General features: G+C 37.7%; 1 protein-coding gene across 5 annotated transcripts in view; it reads right to left on the reverse strand.

Annotated features, from left to right (window-relative positions):
* Positions 1–5322: 5322 nt before the first annotated feature.
* Positions 5323–22083, reverse strand: part of LOC105667892 (E3 ubiquitin-protein ligase RNF220-like) — a 145596-nt gene continuing 128835 nt past the window's right edge. For all 5 annotated transcript variants that reach the window (XM_067349630.1, XM_067349632.1, XM_067349629.1 and 2 more), the window contains 5 exons: positions 11640–11911; positions 11066–11336; positions 9739–10205; positions 8192–8266; positions 5323–7749 (listed from right to left, as the gene is read on the reverse strand). In XM_067349630.1, the coding sequence (XP_067205731.1) occupies positions 7678–7749; positions 8192–8266; positions 9739–10205; positions 11066–11336; positions 11640–11911 (1157 nt within the window). In that variant the 3' untranslated portion in view covers positions 5323–7677. The remainder of the gene's footprint in view (positions 7750–8191; positions 8267–9738; positions 10206–11065; positions 11337–11639; positions 11912–22083) is intronic.

Below are 22083 nucleotides of genomic sequence, written 5' to 3' on the forward strand. Positions count from 1 at the left end.
CATGTGTTGTTTAATCACTATAGTTTTTGGATAGTTTCGAATAAAATCGAATAAAATATTGATGGAACAATTGCGTTAAATTCAGTCTTGTCAAATTATGCCGCAAATTATTTTGCTGACTACTTTATATAAATGAAAAATAATTTTGGCATAGAAAAATATTATATATAGAAATATTAAAAATAATATATTGCATCATAATATATTATAATTAATAACTTGATATTAAATTATTAAAATATTATTAAACAATTTCCTTCAACATATTTCGTGTATATACATAGTTTTGCAAGAATAAATGAGACTTTTATATAATTCCGAACTCGACTTCTGAGATAAATTGAAATTGAATCTCGAAAGTATCAAGCGTAGACCTTTTACGTCACGCGTCGCACACTTCCGTTTCTCTCATTAATATTACATTATTCCGAGACGTTCTCACGCATTCGAACGTAAGCCACTTTGCACTTTCTGCTTTTTGTCTTCGTGGCTTATTGAATAGATCGCGCGTCAAGATAGCAAGAGAGAATGAGCGCGGTCGCAACTTGATCGTCATGTTTCTCGCGAATAATATATATTCGCGCATTTACGAAACGGAGGCGGCGTTTCCATTTGCATGAGCGTTAAAAGCGGTCACAATTGTAAGTGTCATTTCGAAAATTAATGTGTCGACGGCTTCGCGGGCTCCCGCCAAATGCATTTGCATACAACAGGAAGTGCACCGCGGGTAACTTGTCGTCGTCGCCTGTATCGCACCTGTAGACCATGAATAACGCTGCAGCTGCATTCGCAACGACATTAATTAATTCGCGTAATCTCATCTATCTGTAGCATCTTTATCGGTAAGTAATTGCGCGCGTTTTCTTATCTTTATAAATAGAAAACTCACACCGGGCCTCGATATGCAATCTCGATACAAGACTTATTTAAGTGTCGATGCAAATGTGATTGTCGCGTAGTCGTTATTAAGACACTTTTTTTCGAGAGAATATCAAAAGAGATAATCGCTGCTTGAAATGAACATAAAGTTCAACCGATTATTGTAAGTCAAGATTCAGAAAATAGCGAACGATAAAATCATTTTATTTTATAACTTTATTTAACTTTTTATTCATTTGTTTTCCAATATTCAATGATGTATTGATATTATCTGTACTCAAAATGTATTTAAATCCGATTGTTTGCAATTCTATTTTTATTGTTTAGTTCTGTACATAATTTATTCATTCCAACTCTAAGCATCTTATAATAAGCTACTTATAAAAAAACTAAATTTTTATATTATATTATATATAATTAATTTCTGTCCATTTATTAGAAAAATATATAAACATTTTTTTTATTTACAAAAATATTTATTTCTTAAATACGTAAGTTTTTTGACTAAATAAATGACTGTACTATTTAATTAATACATAGTTTTATTAAAATTCTAGATTGCTATAGCTTCCAGCTGTAATAAAACTTAATTATAAACATTAAGCGCGTAAAAAAATCTAAATAAAATCTCACAAAAAATTTTGTTTCGTTATAAAAACGAAACTCATTATGATAATAAAGTTTTTCAGGAATAAAAAAAATTGATGTGCAAGATTTATATTTTTATAATCTACATGACCTAATTCTGATCAAATTCTGCTCAAACTTCTCTTGATCCATGCGTATTAATTCATAAATACATCCGAATAACTGTCGCCCGACATCTCTTATCACCTCCAATTTACTTATACAAGCAGAAATCGAATTTGGCAGACTGCGTGACCCGAAAATATTCGGTCGACTGCACCTTTCTCGTTCTCAGTCCGCGCACGTGTGCGTGCGCGCGCGCGTGCTCTTACCCTCTCGGGGGAGAAATTCATAGACAAAGATAGAGAGCAGCTAAAAAAAACAGTGCAGATGGAAGGGAGGATAGCGTTGAGGGGGGCTCTCGAGCGACGAGAAGGAACGACGACGCGGAGAAGACGCCGCGAGAAACGCGCACCTGAATGCTCACTTCCAGCTTTCGCGGCGACGCCCGCAAAGGTGCCGCAGGACGAGGGGAACGAGCGGTGGAGGGCGGAAGGACCTCTCAGACGAGGTCTGTCCCCTCTTTGGCAAAATGGTAGGCGGCGACGTGCTGTGCGAACCGAGTCCGCAAGCGTCGGAAACGGGTGGCCGACTTGCGCCGTGCACGAGCCGTCACCCCTTCCGCTCGTGGGGCTCGTCGAGCGAGAAACACGCCCCGCCGCGACGGCGTACACCTCCTCCGGGACCGACGACGCCGCGAATTCAGCCAGACGCTCGTGAGCGGCTGCCACGTGCGGTTGCGAATCGGCGTTCGATGCCAGATTTTGCATTTCTCGTACCCGCCGCTGCTGATTTGACGTCACAGCGGTGATCATTCAGCAATGGCTCGAAAACAGCGTGTACCTCCTAGATTTTAAACTGTAACAGACTCTGTCCAATACTGATCATAAACATATGTAAAGTAATCATTCACCTAAAATGCTGCCAAAGTTGTTTTAAGATCTCCAAGAGTTCATCTAACTGCGCTATTAGAAAAAAGATTGCGTAATATAATGTATTACTACGATTTCTGAGAGTTTCCAGATCGCAGTACTGTCAAATGTCTGTAATATAATACGAAAGGTGCATGATAAGAGTTATTTTAAGATATTTAAAATAACATTGTATAATACAAATTCGCTTGTCTAATAAGAAAACCAAATTATCTTAGAGACTTGATCTTGAAACGTGAAAAAATTCCATCAAGTAGTAAAATAACACCACTTTATTTCATTGTATCCTTCGATTGTTATAATTAATTTTAAAAAATTCATGGAACGCCGAATTGAAGGAATATAAAGATATCACTAAAGAAAATCGAGAAAAAAATAGCTCTTATCACACTATATGTTTGATATAAAATCTGGCTGCAGACATTTTCGATACTTTTCAACACTATTGCAAGTACTTTGTGTATTATGTGTATATTACATTAAAAAAACAAAACGAAATATAAACCTGTCAGATACAGATCTCTGACAACCATCATCATAACATCCAAAAACCATCCTGGGTTTCTTCAGGCCTTCCCTTAGCCATCTTTTGAACCTTCATTCGCGCATATTTGTCCGTTATCTGGCGTTATATTAATATTGCCCTCGAGTTATCCTTGTGCTCACCCATCGGTCCATATCTTCAACAACATTTCCTTTCTCCATCCGCTACAAAGTATTGCCGACAGTTCGGCGCGGTAACGCCGCGCGTTTCCATTTCTATGCAGCAGGGTGGAATAGAGTTCAATGACTCAGAAGGGGTGAGGGGGGGGATGTAGGAAGGGGGCAAGACGTCTTTCGCGGCATTCCGCGGGATTGACTGCGGGGAAACGAGCTGGCGAGCTTCTCGTGCGTGAATTCGCGCGCAAGTAGGAAAATGCGTCGCAACGCGATGGAAAGCGCGGATAGAGAGAGAGGCGGGGCTTTCATCGCCTCCACCTACGGGAGCACACCTTTCGCGGGTGGTATGTCGTCCGGCCGGGTTTCCCGGACCTTTTCCACAACCACCCCTAGCCGTCTCTTCCTCTCCTTTTTCCGGCCCCCACCATCCGGCCACCTCCGGGAGCGGCCTCGGCGTTTTCCTTCATCGACTGCCTCTTACCGGCGCCGGTGGATTCGCATCGGCCAGCCCGGTTTACTGCAGTCTACTTTTTTTCAGAAGCGCATTTAACGAGCACGTGGAGATAACCGGGAGTGGCTGGCGAAAGTGTTAAATAAGGTACGTAATACCGGTTGGATTAAAATGGTCGATCGAACACGAGAAAATAATCTGATTAATTTCGAGATAATAATAGAATTGGACCAAGAATTAGTACACGATCGAAAAGCATTATCGAGCTCTTGTATTGGAATAACGATAAAAACGCGACAGATGTAACAGGATTGTTATTAGCGGGCGACAAATAACGTTGTAAAGATTGTGTAGTTCTAATTATGTAGCGAAATACACTAGTTTTGTACGTAGAGCGACTGAAATGTTAAGAGTGCTTTTCGGATAAAAAGTATTACTTCGAAGAAGAAATTGCCGAAAACTGCGGCACACGTCCCTTTTTCACTTTCTGTATCTTCATTCAGTCAACATCTCTCTAGAAGATTTATAGAAATCTTCTTGCAATTTTAACGAAACGAAAGTGATGGCGTTTACGATCGCCGATTTAACTCTGCAGTCGATAATCCACGAATGTTGCGAAACGATCTCCTTTGTTCGTCTCTCGCCTCGATTACAAGTCATTAATCCAACGGTGTAACGGTCTCGGCAAAGTGCATAAGGACTCCATAGACACTCCTTTCGCTAAGGGGTTACGTTCCGCCTATTGAGCCACCATCTTGCCGAACGACCTCGTCGCTCTTGCACCCCCAAATGAAATGCATCCCGCCTGCGCCCAGCAGACTGCACTCTTTCCCTCCCTCTCTCCTGACCTGCGGATCCATACAGAGCGCAATATCGAGCTCCACCTTCACCACTACTTTCACCACCGCTACCTCCTCCACTTCCGTCTCCATTTCCCGCCCCCGTTGCCTATTACGGGGTTCGTAAGCCCGACGCGCCATTTTGCGTGACCTTTTTTTTCTCCCCCCGATGCCACCTTCGCGGTGACCTCTTCGCTCGTTCCCGCCGGTACCGCTTCCGCCGAGGCCTTAATCAGAGCTTCTTCACCGCGGTAATGCGGAGATAAGGAACGGAAATTAAACGCTGGGCATTTGCAAAACTTGTGGCGCACACGAGAGTATATTTTTAGGAGCCGTTCGACCTCGCGCTTACTGGCCGAGTTTGATGCAGCTAAGTTTTTTATATTCGGCTTTAGAGTTAAACCGGTTAAACTTGGAAAATGTATTTTGCGTTGCATTAATTCTGAATTCTTCGATGTTCTATTTTAGAAATTATACTCCGTTCTTAAAGAATTTGATATTCAAATTAAATTTTGAAAAAGATGTTAGAATAAATAACACTGATTCTAAAAATGTCATTATAAACTTCATTATAGATCTAAATTAGAAAAGTGTTTGTCGTTTTTGGAAAAAACTTAGCGATTTATTTATATATATATATATATTTCTGTCTTTTTATAGTTTATTATTTAAGACAAGATCAGTCATCATCGTCTAATTATTTCAACGCATCCATATTCTGTATTAATTAATAAAATTGTGATTTGTATTAAATAAAATTCTGATTGTATGAATGAAAAAATAATAAATACGTACCTGCTGGGTTTTCTTCTCCAATAAAAATACTTGAATCGTCAATTTGGGAGAGAAATAATTTCAGACAATGCAGCACACATTTGTACATTCCATGATCGTTTTATTTCGATTACAGAACAGCGATCGGAGGATTTACTTTTCTTCGTGATCCGTTTAGTGTATTTACATGAGCTCGCTGGTGCATCGCGAGAGATTGGTTTGAGGCGATGATCTAAAAGTTTCGGTAATTATATGCCCAACGCGTCGAAAGCCGATCATGGAGAAACACAATATTCAACGAAAAACTTTCCGCATAATTGTAAAGCTTGCAAAAATCACTGGAATCGAAAAGAAAAACTGTGATCAATCGCGATCGGCTTTCTCTCGCGTGGTTTTTCTCGTGTAATCTTAAGAATTTTTAATCTCGTTTGAGAAACGAGCTTTGTCGCAGTTTTGTCGCCATTTGTTTAACAAATGTTTATCCTTTGTTACATCATCGATACTATTAAAGATCAATGATCTTATGGGAGTTTCAGAATGGCTGACAATATTTCAATGATTGGCTCATAAGCCAATATTAACCACCAAAACGGACTCTCGGGTCTCTCGTGTCCCAGTGATTTCAATTACTAGAAACTCCTCGAAAGTCTGCACATGCTTGCAGACGGTTCTGTGAGAAAAAAAGTTTGCGATGGAAATACTTTAAAGCCAAAAGACTGTTGATCAGTCAGTTTTTATTTATATGCCGAGCGATTGAAATCGGCGGCGGGTACGAAAGATCCATGAGTTCGGTTTTTGTTGATCAAAACTGGAATTTGGAAAACGTGTTTTTTAGTATGTATTCATTCTTCTGACAAAAATAAATACATTTTCAAACTTTTGGTGATATTGATGCTTTTATTTTAATCAGAATTCGAAAAAATGGCTATACACTCGAGTGAAGAAGTACGACAGTCGTTCCCGTCAATTTCAAAAAGTAATATTTTTAAGCTCAGAAAGCATCTAATATTTTTACCTCATTTTTTACATATTTTATTTCATAAAATAATAATATAAACACAAAATAAATATGAGAATGATTTTTTTCTCCCAATTTTCATGCTTTTATCTCTCTAAAATATACCCTGTTTTTATGCACTCTAATAAATTATCTTGTTTTTTTAGCAACAAATATTTTTTGTCATCAACTAGGCTTTGTACTAAAGAACTTCCATAGTGTTTCTTTTTATAAGTTAAATTTCCAAAAACTATAAATTATTTAAATATACCATGTTAACGATTACTCTTCAAGAAACAATAAAAATTTAATATTTAAAATAAATTTTTCGCCAATTTCATTATTTGGACATTTAATTAACATTTCATAAACTTATATGATTTTTTTGAGAATTTTTTGTGTATATTAACATTATTTAAGAAGGTGTCGACGAAAGACCCATAAGTCCGGCTTATGTTGACGAAAAACAATAGTTCATTTGAGTTAATTTTATAATTTATTATTATTTGGATACTTCGAAGATATGTACACATATTATGATTTAGTAGATAATATTTTTGGAAAATTGCATTCTAATAATTATTACCAGATGATAAAAACTATAAAAATACAGTTTTACAGATTTTGTGCTGTAAATACATGTGTACATTTTAAAAATATTTGGATAATAATAAATTAAAAAATTAACGCTGCATTATAAGCCAACCATTAAAACATTTTTATATTGTATAGTTTTATAATCATCTTCAATTATTTCTGAAAATCACATCAATAATTACGAAATTCTCTCTAAAGCTGACGATCTTTAAATAGCATCTCATCGGTTGTTATACGTAATTCAGATGTAACTAAAATTTATAGCAAAATATAACGTGCAACTTTAATCCATTAATGTTCAAAGAATTATAAAAAATTTAAATTTTTCATGAAAAATCAGATTGTTATTTTTCAGATTGTTATTTTCGAAAAAACACCGTTGCCATGTATCAAATAATTGAAAAGTTTGTTATCAAAATATTATTCTAATAGAACCATACGAATCGTTGAAAACACAAATGAATACGATTTCCAATTAACATTACTTACGAAAAAAAAATTATTCGTAATGACTTCGAAATATGCAGAAAGGAACAAACGCGTAAAATATCTATCAGTTTTTGAAAAGGACGACGCGTTTGTAAACAAATGCGGCCACGATTATTGTTGGCGCGCAAAACTGTGTCGGGTGATCGATCCTGGGACGACGCTTGGTTGGTGATCGTTATGAACTAACAAAGTTAATTTACTAGCTCTAAGATGCATAAACGTACATGTTAATTCTAAAGAGTTAATTTACGTAACGCAGAGAAATATACAAGTATTTACAGGAGCGGATAACGCTCGCTGATAACATTGCCCGGCTGATGCCAATTCCGCTTGGGCTGGTCGCGGATTCTAAGGGATGTCAAACCAGCTCGTTTACATGTAGATGCGCCGCAGATCGGACGGCGACGTTATCATGTTGCATTGCGGACAGAGCTTCTTCGCGCCCTGCAACAACGGCAAGAAACGTCGTTTCTCAATTCCGAATACTAAAGTTATCGCCTGACGTCTAGACGAGAACTTAATGTGGGAGAATAATTGAAAGAATAAAAAAAAAGAGCTGATAATAGTTTTAGACAAAGACGAATCCTGATTTATCGATGTCAATTTAAACGAATTCACTGGCTGGCAATTAAATTAATGACGTGTTGTGCAAAGGAAAATCAAATTCAGAATTTCATCCTTCACAAATACGATGTGCAGAAAATACACATCTTTGGTGTTATAATTATATTTTGCAGAAAATCTAAAACAATAATGATTGCTTCACAAACTGGATTGAACGACGTCCAATTATAAATTTGAAAAGTTAATTAAATAGTTTAAAACACTCGCAAGATAATTAGAGGATTTAGGAGCATTCTTATTATAAAAAAAATAATAAACTCACCAGCGTATGCAGCCAGCACTGCTCGCAATGTACGTGCCAGCAGCAAACTGAAGTGACTGGCTTCTTATATTGTTCCTGAAATGTAGAGAACCCGTGTGTTCGATAAAAAGAATGACAGACGAGTTGGTTCGCGTTATGTATTCCCTCACGTATGTCAAGATAAACAAATGTTATAATTATATAAAAATGTATATATTAATATTATCAGTTTAGTTGATTAAAAACCGATTAGAAGCATTAGCGATATAATCAATCTTGAAGCTTAAACGAGTTGTGTCTCGAGATCGAAAGAGAAGAATCTTAATTTCGCATTAATGCGAAAGTCGAGTCGTCGAAGTATCCGGTTCGACTTTTCGCGGACAACGCAACAAGTGCAACGTGCCGATAACACTAACGCGGACAAAATAGATTTAACGATCGCAAGACTGGGAGTTGAATCAATATCTGGCGTTCCTTCTCGCTCTTTCGCGATTTCGTAAGATGAATTAGAGCTGCCATTATTCGTAGCCATTACGTAAGCGGCATTCCTCTCAGGATCGGCAAAATACGTCCGCTATTTATCTTGGTCGGTAACGGCCGCTTCGGCTCGATACACGCAGGAGTTTTATTGCCAAGCTACCAGTGTGATTGCCGTCTTATCTCGCGTGACGAGTTATTTGGCGAACACGGGCGCGTACTTATAACGAAGTGCGCGCGGCGAGCTGGGGGACAGGCAATATTACGTCGACGATGGAAACACTGGGCGGCGATATTACACGTAATGCTCCTTCGTTACTTCGTTAATTCGAATGGCCGGCGTTGAGGAATAATTTATTTCGACGATCTAAATATTTCAGCTTGTCACCCCGACGGGAAATGCGGTCGAATTTTATGCTCCGGTTTTATATCTCATTACAATTATTTACGAGTTGCAAAACGTGCGTTTCCAGGTACGAATGAAACGCGATGGAAATAATATATATAAAATGTAATATGACAAGAACGTAATAATATAAAACACACGATAAACGCGCCGTTTTCCGAGCTATTTTTTGCATGTTTAATTTGATTTTTCACGTATTAAAACCAGCAAGTTATAATCTAATTACAATGATTTAATTCTAACATATTACCATTGTGTGCAATATTAACGTTTAAAAGTTAATTGCTCCATTTTTACGGTCGATCGATAGTCGTTTGCCGGAGTTCAAAACCTAATTTTTATTATCGCAGTTGTTTCCCTTATTTTCGAGTGTATCGTCAAATTTCATTATTCAAACCATTATTTCATAAAATCTATAATAATTTAATAAAGCAGTATGTTTTTGTTCAATTTCGTTCTCTTACCGTAGAAACAAAGAAACAAAAGCGCAGTTTTAATATTAAGTCGTGTTTTCAATCAAATATCTTCTAAAAACAATCGCGTTATTACTTATAGAAATTCATTGGTGCGCGCAATTACTCTACAAATGTCTGCTGCTCTTTAGGATTTAAACTTTAAGATTTTTCTTGCAATTCAAAGAGTATCTCATTTATATTTATTCGGATTGCTTTGTTAATTAACTTACCATGCAGATGAGACACTTGAAGGGTTGCCCGCGCATCTCGGCCTCGAGTTCACGAATGCGACCGCGAAGGGCGTCGACGACCGGCGTGTCACCGTCCCTCCTTGGAGACGCAGATGCTCCCTCCTCGGGATCGTTCTGCTGACCGACGGGCGTCGCGGCGCCTGGTTCTGGTTTCACCTCAACCAGGCCCTGCGTCGTCAATCCCGAATCCGGGGTTAACTGTTGCGGCGTGTGCGGCGCATTCGGTGAGATAACAGCCTCGCGAAGAGCGTCGCGTTCCTTTTGTTCTCGCGGCGTCCCGTCGATTCGCAGCGCGACGACGTCCGCCTCGGAATATTGCGCCGGACCGAACTCGGCAGCGTCGTCGCCGTCGACCACCAGGTCGACGTCTTCGTCCTCCTGGTTACCGCCCCCGCCCCCGGCACCGCCGCCGGAACGATTGCTCGAGGAGGTGGCGAGCCCTGCGGCTGCGAGGTGGAAAAACGACGAGCCGTTAAACACTTCAAAGGCGAAGGTAGTGCGAGATTGAAAAGTCGAAAAGATACTTTATACTCGATTATGCGCGGATACACGCTGACTGATAACACTGGCCAATGCGATCAAACTTATCCTATAAATGTAAAAAAATATGATACATAAAAAAAGTAATTCTACAAAAAATTCTGTTTACTTTTTAAGTTTTATAAGTCCTTAATAACAATACTTGATAAAATAGGCGCTATCGGGCCAATTCAAATTGTATTATACTTATATTTGACAATTTGATATTTACGTTTCGGCCGTGTTATTTGAATCAAGTTGAACACATAAAACTCCTCACCCTGTTTTATTAATTATTTAGTATTTGTGAAAGCGCTTTCCCTCAAACCGCCTATTATGTATTTATTTTTCGCATTCTAAATCGTATATCGTGTACGTACAGTAATACTTCTAATCGTACGACTGTGATTTTTGATTCTACTGCTGCAAAATGTATGTAAAGGTATGTAAAGGTATGTAAAGGTATGTAAAGGTATGTCATTTGACATACAAAATTTCAAAACATGTTAATGTCGCTCTAAATTAATCTCGAACAATATGAAACGTTACTTGCACATCAAAATGCAAACTAAATAAATTTATAATTATGACATAATTAGAATGATCGAATATATATTTATTTTACGCTTTCACGTGGAATTTCATATTCTATATTGATCTAACGTTTTTAAGTAAATATAAAATTGTATATTATATGTGCTTAATGACCGCAAATTTAATGCAAATATTTGCCTGCGCATATATCATAATAAATTCGCGTGTAATTTAACCCAGCAAATGGACTCACCGGAAAATCCACCGACGAGCATAGAAGTGGCGCGTACTCTTCTCTGGCCTGCCCACTCGTACTCTTCGAAGGTCTCGGCATCGCCTTCAACGTCGACCTCTTCTTCGTCGAGATTCGCATTCTGTCCGGCCGGGTTGCCGTTGTTCTGCTTGTTCAGACACCGGTCGACGTGCTGGTTCAATTCTTCCGGGGTGCCCGACAATCTTTCGCTGCAAACTGGACAGGACGCTTCGTCCGCTTTCCTCTTCCGGTTCTTAACGCGTATTCTTGCCTGCGCAAAGAAGACAGCAACGCGCATATCGTTATTACAATTCGAAGAATCTAAAATCAGGCTACGCGAGCGATTATTTCATATCGATTCCGCTATATACGGTCATCGTGTTGAATAAATAAATTAACCATATAATTTATTAAAAAAAAAAACCATGAAGAATAGAAACAGTAATAAAATTGTCATATTTATCAGCGTGGCAAAAAGTTGCTTTACATTTGGAAAAGATTATTAAGTTGCAATCTGTGCGATTATAAAGCGATATAAAGCACTTTGAAAAACAATTGCCAGTGGATGCATCACCTGTCTATTAGCCTTGATCCTTTTGTACGTCTCCCATCTGCCTTGGGGTGTGCCGTCCGCCGCCGACGGGGCGTGCAGCATCGGGCCATGAGGATGATCTTGGGGATGCGTCGGCGGCAAAGTTGACCTTGGAGGCCGAGGTCTTGTCGACGCCGAGGTGATTTTATACAGTCGATCAAGCTCTTGAGCAAAATGCTGCTCCAATTCTTGAGGTCTCACTGTCACACCGCACACCGGACAGCAAGATGGGTCTGAGGGAAATTTCTTCTTGCCTGAAAAAGAAGGAAGATATCCAAATTACGATTAAAATTATTCCACTTGTAATATAATCGATTTGATCGAGTAAGTGTCAGTCGTGCCTATTAAATTTCAATTGTCAACTATTGGTATAATAGTGATCATATATTTCGCGAATAATTGAGAATTAGAAAAAATTTTTTCAATATTACTCGATTTATGTCTGATTATATGTACGAGATTGTTTTTGTGTGTGTGTATGTTCATTAATAATGGCAAGTAATAAAACCATTTTAGATCACAATTGTTTCAAATTGAAAATCGACTGTTTTAAATTTCTTTTCAATATTTTATTATTGAAATAAAAGAGTGAATACCATATTTCAATATCTACATCATATGTATACGCTATGTCAATGAAAAGCGCTGCTTGCGAAACGTTTTTCGTTGAAAAAACGTGGACAAAAAGGAAAGAAATTCCCTCTTATTTGACAATTAAATGCATTTAAAAGATGTCTTTGATGTCCTCGGAAAGTGAGGATTCAGCTAGCGCGCGCGTCTCAAGCGGTGACCGAAGAATGGAATCACCGGGGGCCGCGTCCCGTCTTCTGGAAGACATCGGCTAACGCGATTTAAAAAGTATTTAACTTGCCTCGTAATTACTTTCCGCAACGAGTCGTCGTCGCCGTCGCAAGGCGCGCGCATCGCATTAAGCTCAGAAACGAGCCGCGAAACGAAAACCGCCGTCGTAGGTCAGCGCGGGCCGGCTCGTTTACTCGCAATTTATTGCCCGGTAAAACCGGGCAAATAAAAGAAAGAAAAAAAAGAGGGAAAAACAGCCGGGGAAGAGAGAGAGGGAAGAAGAGCGGGAGGAGAAAAAGCGCGGTGCAAACAGCCGCGTGCCCGCGCGGTAATCTAGCGGGATACTTCTGTTCCGTGCCTCGCGCGCGCGCGCACGGTTGCACTGTGACGGGAATGCATAATTAATTGCGAAAACTTGTCGCCGTCCACGTCCCGCCAACCGCCACAAGCGGTCGTGAGAGGTTCAGCTGCGAGGTAAATGCATAAACTTATAGGAAAAGTTTGCGGCACCGACGTGCCGGATTCCGCCGGTTGATTTTAATTACGCGTTAATCGGCCGTATCTCAAGGTGGCTTCATAACGCCGTCGCGCTGGAAGGATGCTGTGCTGAAAGCCTTTATACGGCAGTAAATATTTATTGCGACTCGCGACAGTCGTACAGGGGAAGAAGGCGGGGCGATAGAGGCCGTAATCGCGCATCCTGACGCACCCGTCACCGATGCTTGCATTTTATTCAAACGTTTTTATTTTAGCGCTTCTCGGCATCTCGAGCTTCTCGGCGCACTTATATCATTAAATCTAAATTGAAATCTGGACGTCGAGTCGTCTAGAAATAATATTATGGATACGGTTCTAATTTATCGACTAGATGTAACGCGCGGAATTATTTTAGGAGTTACTTGTAGATCGAACACATCCAACACTTGTCATCTATTGGAATTTACGCTGGAGGTTCTGCAGAAATGTTAAAAGTCCCGTACGACCAATTTACGATCAACGTGACATACTATCTTTATGACACTCGACCTGTTATTGCAAAACTGTACTCCTAAATTTACATAACATCGCAATATTTGATAACAATTCAAAATAATATAGAAATATATACAGATAATATTTCCCACTTTTATTTTTAACAATTTATATTAAAAACGTGCCAGAAAACAGTTTTATTTAATTATATTTAATTTTGAAACATTGTAAAAAATTATTCCAATAAATTTTATCATTTTTCTATTTTCTTACTAATAAATTGTATATATTATTTAATTAATTTTTAATTCTATTTTTTAAATTGTTATTGTACGGCAAAAAGTTTTTTCCGTTTCATGCGATGCCATCTAAGATACTTCTAATATAAACAGATCTTTACTTTTTAATTGACTGCAAGATATATACCTAGATGCACTTTGCATAATTAGGTGCTTCCAGTTTCTTTCATCAGTCTTAATCGATCGTAAACTGCCAAGACTTCGTGATAAAATAATCTGGAATCGATGACGCGTAAATGCGTGCGTGCACTTTGCATGCACTTCGAAATACCTGAATGATAATCGCAATCCGCTTCGCAAAACACAGTAATATCGAATATCGAAAATCGGCGGAATTAATGTCGTGACATCCTGATTCAAAATAAAAAGGAATGAGATGAGATTTATCAATCATATTGCATTTCCATATTGGAATTATCCTCACGATTGAGTTTCCTTCACTTATTTGTCAAATTATTCTATATGTTGCACAAAATGGTTAAACAAAAGAAATTTCAAATTATCAAGTACCAGATATTCATTTTCTCATTTTGCAAAAAATTTTGTCATCAAAAATTTTAATTAGTACTTTCAACTGTTTAAACACATAAAATTGTTTCCGTGCCAAATATACTTATTTGAGAAATATACTTATTTACATTTTCAAAATTATACATAAATTGATATAAAAATTATTGTTACAACAATTTGCATAGTTAGTTAATTAACATTAAAGTGTTTACTAAAATGATTAATTGAAAATCTAATATTGAAAACCAATTCTCTCACATTAATCTTCAAACATGTAGATTTAAAATTTGATTATTTAATAACAAAAAATTACAGAATTATATATTTCATTGTTTCAAAATAATATATAATATTTGTAGACGCACACAAATGCACAAAAGAATTTGTAGAAAAGTGTGGCATTAATATCACGATTATTCTGACTCAAATAGCTTTCAAATTGTCGCCGTTTTAAGATTAGTCTCGTTATTAACACAATGGAAGCTTTCGATCGCACTTATCAGTAATAATAAATCGCTCTTCGTCTGCCGAAAGCGGACATGAATAGATTCGATAGATCGACGAACGATATCGCGGAAACCTAATTAGGTAGACATGTCTATTTACACGACGATGTCGATGTCAGAATGAACGACAAATCGAATTATCATGTTTAAAAATGCGTCTTCCTTCCGGTGATAAACGCGCCAGTCGAAAGCTCTCGAAAGCTTTAATCAGCGTGTCGCTGTAATTATCAATGTGCTTTTATTTTTTAATGAGATTTCTCGATCGCATCGGTTGTTTGATTAGACGGTTAACGATATTTCGTCAACTAGAAGCTGATCTCGATATTTATTTATACCATCGCTAATTAGCAAATAATTCACAAGTGAAACCTATTTGCGCATTAAATTCATTTGTGATATTTTAACATAATTTTATATTTTAACATAAATTTATTTTAAAACATGGAAAAGCGTAACTTTACATTTGCTCAATTTAACACTGTTTTGTTTTATCAATCGTGTCTTTTATTCATATAAAATAACTTCAACTTTTCACGAATGTGTCTTGCTTGCAATTGGTAACTTAGAGAGTACTACAGATCTCATAAGAAACACGTACAGAAATATAAATTCGGGAATCGAGGAAAAATATTACTTCCCGACACAAATTCCATAGAGCGTACAAAAATAAACGTTCTACTGAGCGTTTGCACCTGCTGCTATTTTCCGACGATAAGACGCCTAGTGACGTCTTTTCGAAAAATAAAGAAAGCATACAAGACAATCTTTATGAGCAATTCAAAATTTCGAATCGCTCCTAAAGAACTTGTTTCAGTCCCTATTTAATTATCTGTAATTTTATTGTTGTGCGTTCAATAAAATAATTTTAAAAGTATATAAAATATTTAAAAAATTATATCTAAAATTATATCTCGAGTGAAGAAGTAGGTATGTGATGACAGATGAAGGATACGTGATAATAAGACAAATAAATTTCTAATTTTTCAACTTTTTTTTCGTTTAAACTCAACTTGAGCGATTGGCTCGTTTATTTTGACAAAAAACGACCCGATGGTGCCCGGAGCCACGAGCTGATAGCAACAAATGTTTCACGTCGACAGCGCAAAGACACGAGCACCCCTCACTCTCACAAATCTTGACCCTCAAGGGTCGACTTGTAAAAATAGACGGAGGAACTCGCGATGTTCTCTCTCGCGGTTTTCAGAAAAAAAAGAGGCGGGTTATTTGCGTATTGAAGTAGCATCCTTAGAGTAAAAAAAAGTAATTTAATACTTTGCGATCTTATAATATAAAAATTAGTGGGCCTGGCAATTTGGAGTTTACATTTATCGCTACCTAATTCGTCATGTGCTTGCTTTATCCTTTAGAATCTTCTACATAAGAAAAAAATGGTCTAGAATCTTAAAATGCACATGTTACATTCTAATGTTACAAAAATTATACACATCTTTATTTTGTATAGCACTTAGTCGAATATCTGTATAATTTATACAATTTCTATACATTAATATTAGAATGATTTAATAAAAAAAATTTTTGATTTAAAACAAATTCTTTTGATCATTTGAGTTGACGATTATTGCCATTACGTCCTTAGAATTAAACTATTAATAAATGTCATTGATTAGCTGACGATGACTTTTAAATTCCTGCTCACAAAGTGGAATATTTACTGATTGCGACGGTAGTAAGCAGGGTCGGAAATGATATAATTTGTTTCCGGGCTGCAAATGCGCACGAAACGTTTGCAGTACAAACACGGACGCTATTTGACGAGCCGGACTGGATGCATTACAGTGTTTTAATATTTTACGTTTTAATAAAATGCTTTAATATTAAAGCTTATCCCCGTATGCAGCATAATGGGAATTTCATTGAAAATTAGGTATTTCGTTAATTGGATGATTCCGCCGTGATTTCCTCTGGCAGACGCGGACATTATTCGATATAGTGTCTATAACTGCGTTTGTAATTTTCGCGCTGTGTCCGAATTGCAGACTCATTATGGCACTTTTATGTCACGATAAATAAAAGCATGCGATATAACTCACAGTGATCAAAAGAAAAAGTGCAGCCCCATATGCCAGCAAGACTTTACAACACCATAATGTTTTAGAAGTTGTAAACGTTTTTTATGTAAAATTACACGATTATAAACTTTGTTCTTCTTATGCGATAAATGAATCATTTTTTAGATATACGGCGAAGTTAAATAAAATTAAAGATCGTAAAATACCAAACAAAAATTAAAATTAATATTATTATAACGCTGAAGAACATGAATATCACATTTTATTCTCAATATATCGGACTTTGGTGAAAAGAATGCAGACGCAAATATGATGATTTTTCGTTGAGAAAAATTTTTTAGTAACGTGATAAGGAGATAAAGCATTGAATAGTACAGATTATACGTTTACATTGGCGCAGTAAATTCTATATATTAAAAAAAAAGAATTAAAACACTCATAATTTATAAAATAAAAAAGGAAAAGACATTCCGAGTCAGCTAGGTGGACGGAATTTTATCTCGTCGAATTATCTGCACCTCGATTGGCCATTAAGAACAGCGTAACATCTTTATTTACCTTTCAGCCTGACATGCGCGGTGTTTTAATATCCGACACCCCCTAGACACACGGCCTTTTTATTTCGTCGTCGGGGTAAGTAGGTGGCGAGCGCCTCTTTTAATTAAAGATACGCAACCGCTCTATCTCGAGGCTACCCCGGTGCCGCTCTAAAGGGGACTAAGTGTAAATGATAGCGCAGTTATGGTCACGGTCGGAGAGATAGCCTCGCGGAGAAGACTTGGCAATGGCAAAAAAGGGTATTGTCCTTTAATCGAAAGAAAAGACTTGCGACGAAAGGGCAAACGAAATTTCGCCAGTCATCAAAACTGAAAAATGGAGATGAGCAATTCTCATCTTCTCGCGGTTTCTAGAAATCGTTGATTCTTTGCGCTCAATATATTTTTTTATCAAGACATTTTAGAAATCTTTCTGATGGTCAAATTTTATCAAATAGGAAAAAGATACAGTAATAAATAAAAAAAAAAATAAATTGAATTTTTATGTATTCTCTAATCAACACGAAAAGCGTGAAAATTGTGAACGCACCAAGTAGAGAAATACTATAGCAGATGTCACGTGTTCTTCGAGTTCCATGAAGGAGCTTATGTGTTTGTAAGTCCGAAAAGTAAAGGGAAAATAATTTCCGGAGAAAGCGCTGTCGTATGTCGCGCTTTCGAGAATTCCGTAGCTTGCAGAAGTGAAAACATTTTACGGCAGGCACGCGATAAGACGTAGAGCACAGATACAGCTTCAAGAGGCAACCAGAATGGAACGCGTACTGCAAGGAGAATGAACGAGATGAAGATACGAAAGAACCGCGGCTTAGCCAGCTGTCGACATCTCTTTCTTCTTTCTCCCTCGAGAATCCCTCTTTTTATTTTCAACCCCCGCGAACCGCTCCGCGAGAAAACGACGTCGCTTCCGTTAATTATGTCAGCAGACGAAGGTCCTTAAACGCGAATCACCCCCTTCAACGTTCTTTCGGTCGTTGATGATAACGGCGATAAGGTCACAAAGAGCTTCTTTCGGGGTTAGAAGCGTCGTCACATTTTTTGTGGATTAAGAAAAGAGTTGCAAATGGTCGATTATTATCGACAAGTTATAGATATATTAAAATTTCAATACCTTTTTTATATATTAAAACAATTATGTGTTTACAATGTGATCAAATTTTTAATATCTTTTTATGATCAACATTATCAACGTTAATTAACTTCAGTCTTAGATTAATTACGCTTTTTTTCTCCAATTACAATTAGAAAGTTTATTTATTTTTGCAACAGGAAACAGAGAGAAGCACCTTAATTATTTTTTAAATTAAAATTGAAAAAAATATTGCCACTTTCTTCAATATTATTCTCGGATTCTACTTTTATTAATAAAAAATTACGTAAATTTAAATTAAAACAAATTAGTATAATTACATCTTGTTCGTACGATTGTAAGTAAAAATATGATAGATTAATAGGAAGACGGAGGTAAAGGCAACTTGAGTGATTCAATATTCTCAGCTCGCTAATTGCTTGTGATGAATGTGGACTATTGCCAATCAATCGAATTAAATGTCGATCACTTCGATTCCCGGAGAACGACCAAGTATACTTCCGTAGGTCGAAGTCTATTCAAAGGTATATTTAATTATGAGCAGCCAGCGTGCATAAAATATTACTAATGAAATGTAAGATAAGATTTAACATCAATCATGCGTTTACAGTTATTTCAAGATAAAATTGAACTGATAATTGTATTTCGATAATTTTAGCGTATTTAATATATTTACATCTATATGTATTTATGAAGAGAGAATCACAAAATGCGTGTATTAGAAAAATTTTATTTTCTAAGAACTGCTATTTTCATAACATTTTTCGATATTTATAAAATTCTACTATGTCAATTAAATAAATGTTGTAAATGTATTGTAAAAGAATATTGTGAAGAAATAATAATGCCATAATATTGCAAAGTAGCTTAAGTTTCACTAAATATTACAGCGTATAAAAATGCGGAGCGATCTAATACTTGAAATTCGCGCGAGCGTTTCTCTTTTACGGAATCTCATTTTACGGAAGCCGCGTCACGCGCTTCTCTCGTCGTTTATCCGAGAGGAATGCCGACATTCTCGAGCAGTTTAACATATCCCATGGAGGAGCAGTCCGGCAAACACGTTGCCCTCCGCGTCTTCCCTTCTCTCGATACTTCTTTCTATCTACATCTCGTATTTCTATCTCCGACCTGCGGCGCGGTTCTTTGTCCTCAGAAACGGAGCGCGCGCGCCTGTATTCTGTTCTTCTTTTCCCCTTTCAATTAGATGCGCTCGCAAATTTATGTCCGCGCCGGTTACTGTACTCGATATTCCGTTTTCCTGCCTTTATTGAAAGAGACACCCTCGCGGAACGTCTCGGGTAAGTCTCGATTGAAAAAAATAATCGCGCGCTGTGACGTTCCGCGTCGCGGATTTGTGCAGAAGATAAGTGTGATTAAATTTCATACGTCACGCGGCGCTACAGATAACACTTTAATTATTAACGAATCCATAAGAAATTTTCCACAACATCAAAAAGGAAAATATCCTCTCGTGACATATTTAAAACTTGCTTGTATTCATATTAAATCAAAACCCGTTAACTTGTTTTTAGATCGAACGAAAATGTCCGACATCGCTGCTCGTTTATGAACCGAAAGAAAGAATTTGCTTTAATGTTGCGAGCACAGTGGCAGTTCACGGGCGACGGCCGCGTAATGGCGGGGCGAGAGACATTTGGCTGCAATTCGAGCGCTGCCTTTCGGGGGTTTATGGCCCCGATTTGGATTCCTGGCGCATCGGTCGCCATCTGAATGCCTCTTTGATTTAATAGAGAACATCAACGCGAACTCGAAGGGCGGCAGTGCGGCGTGGCACGCCTGCAAAGGGGTAAAGCTCGTTTGCCGGCGTGGGAGAGAGCCGGCCTGGATTTTCGAGCTTTGCAACGCGAATCCTCCTTCTATTGATAATTACGATATTGCTAATTTGAAATCATATAAATACATAAATTCGGATAATGCAACGACAGAATTTTTTACGTGCAGCTTTTATAAGAATGAATTAAACCATTCACAATGTTCATATATTTATGCTCAGAGTTTAATTATTAGTTCTTAAAAGTATGGGGAGTTTTTTGCAAATTATACTTCTATTATTGAGTAGTAACTCAATACTCGTAGCAAATTAAATCAAATTTACTAATTCGATGTCGGAATACAACATACTAATTTAGAAATGAAAATAATTTAGAATTCCTCGAGTTCCATGAGTTTCCAATTTTACTATTAGATACACATACAGCCATCATTTCAACTTCAATGTGATTAATAATTTTATTAACAATTTGATTAGAATTCCAAAAATTACGAAACTTTATTAAAATATATATGCAGTTCGATTTAGATAAATATAGATAGTTACAGAAAATATTAACAATGTCGTAACAAATAAACACATATTTTTAATTATAAATATCACCGTCTATTTACCAAGCTGTTGAAAGTTTCTATGCATTTATTTATTTTATTGCGAGACGATTTATTAAGATAAAATTGTGAAAGTGGAACAAACGCTATTAATAGTATTAGCTTTCATTTCAAATTAGGCGCACAAGTAGAATTATTGCAAACGTCCTAATAAATGCAATCTAATTAACAAGCTGAACTTTCTGATACCGTTTAGCAGGATAACTAGTTTGCACTCGCGGATCGCGGATACCCGTCGATTTTTCGCGCACGCTCGTCTCGGGTTTCGCGGCCGTGAAAAATTCACCGCGTCTAACTCCGGCGAAATACAAACTGCGGGTAATTAGCCCGTGCGATGGCGGTGCAGTATTTACGCGCGTTTAATCCGGATAGAGCAATTAGTATATATCGATGGCGGCGGTGTGGTTACAGATGTACGGCAGGCACTTGTAACGGCGGCGCGGCATCGCCACGTGTAATCCGGTTTTAATTAAATAACTGAGAGTTCGCCCTCCCCCGTGCGCCACGAGCGAGTACTAAAAGTCCTTTCACCCCTTTCGCGAACCGTACGGAAGGAGCGAAAGAGTTACGCGGAGGCAAATTTCGACGGGCAGCGCGGGGGACAGGCGCGGCCATCGGGTGTCAGGCATTTAACCGCAACTGTTGTCGTCTCCCGACGGCGTGGGTTACGGGCTCCGCAAGTCGAAAGCGCGAGCAGGCCACCCTCGTCTCTTTCGGGGGTGGACGCGCGTATCCCCCGTCTCACGCGTGATCTCTTCGTCAGCGAGAGATTTATTTGAGGATGTAACCCTTTCAGTGCCTATCAGTAGGGCCGAATAACTGTCGAATAATTTAGCCCCAAAATGTCAAATTGGAGAATGTATCATATAATTCTTTGAGGAAAAAATGTGAATTTTCAATCTTAAAACTTTAACCGAGTTTTTCGTAAGCACGTGAAAAAAATAATCATTTCATAAAGCTGATGTTTCGGGCTCGAATTACCTAATGCGGTCATCATTGAATCATCGATCAGTATAATAATTCCAAAAATGTAATGGACATAGATATTTTCAGATTTTGCATCGTCTGGTGTTGTTTCTGTCATTGTTCAAAATTTCACGAGTGTTCGCCAGGACTGTCGTGTAAAGACATCGATTATGCCGAAAGCCGTGTTCGCGAAGTTTCGAGGAAAGGCATGATTAAGTAAAATTATGGAATCAACCGATGCATCTCTGCAAGATTGAACGCGTTATCGAGCGCGGATGTTGCAGGCAACCGA

This window comes from Linepithema humile, chromosome 2 (genome assembly GCF_040581485.1).
Source record: "Linepithema humile isolate Giens D197 chromosome 2, Lhum_UNIL_v1.0, whole genome shotgun sequence".
Classification (NCBI taxonomy): domain Eukaryota; kingdom Metazoa; phylum Arthropoda; class Insecta; order Hymenoptera; family Formicidae; genus Linepithema; species Linepithema humile.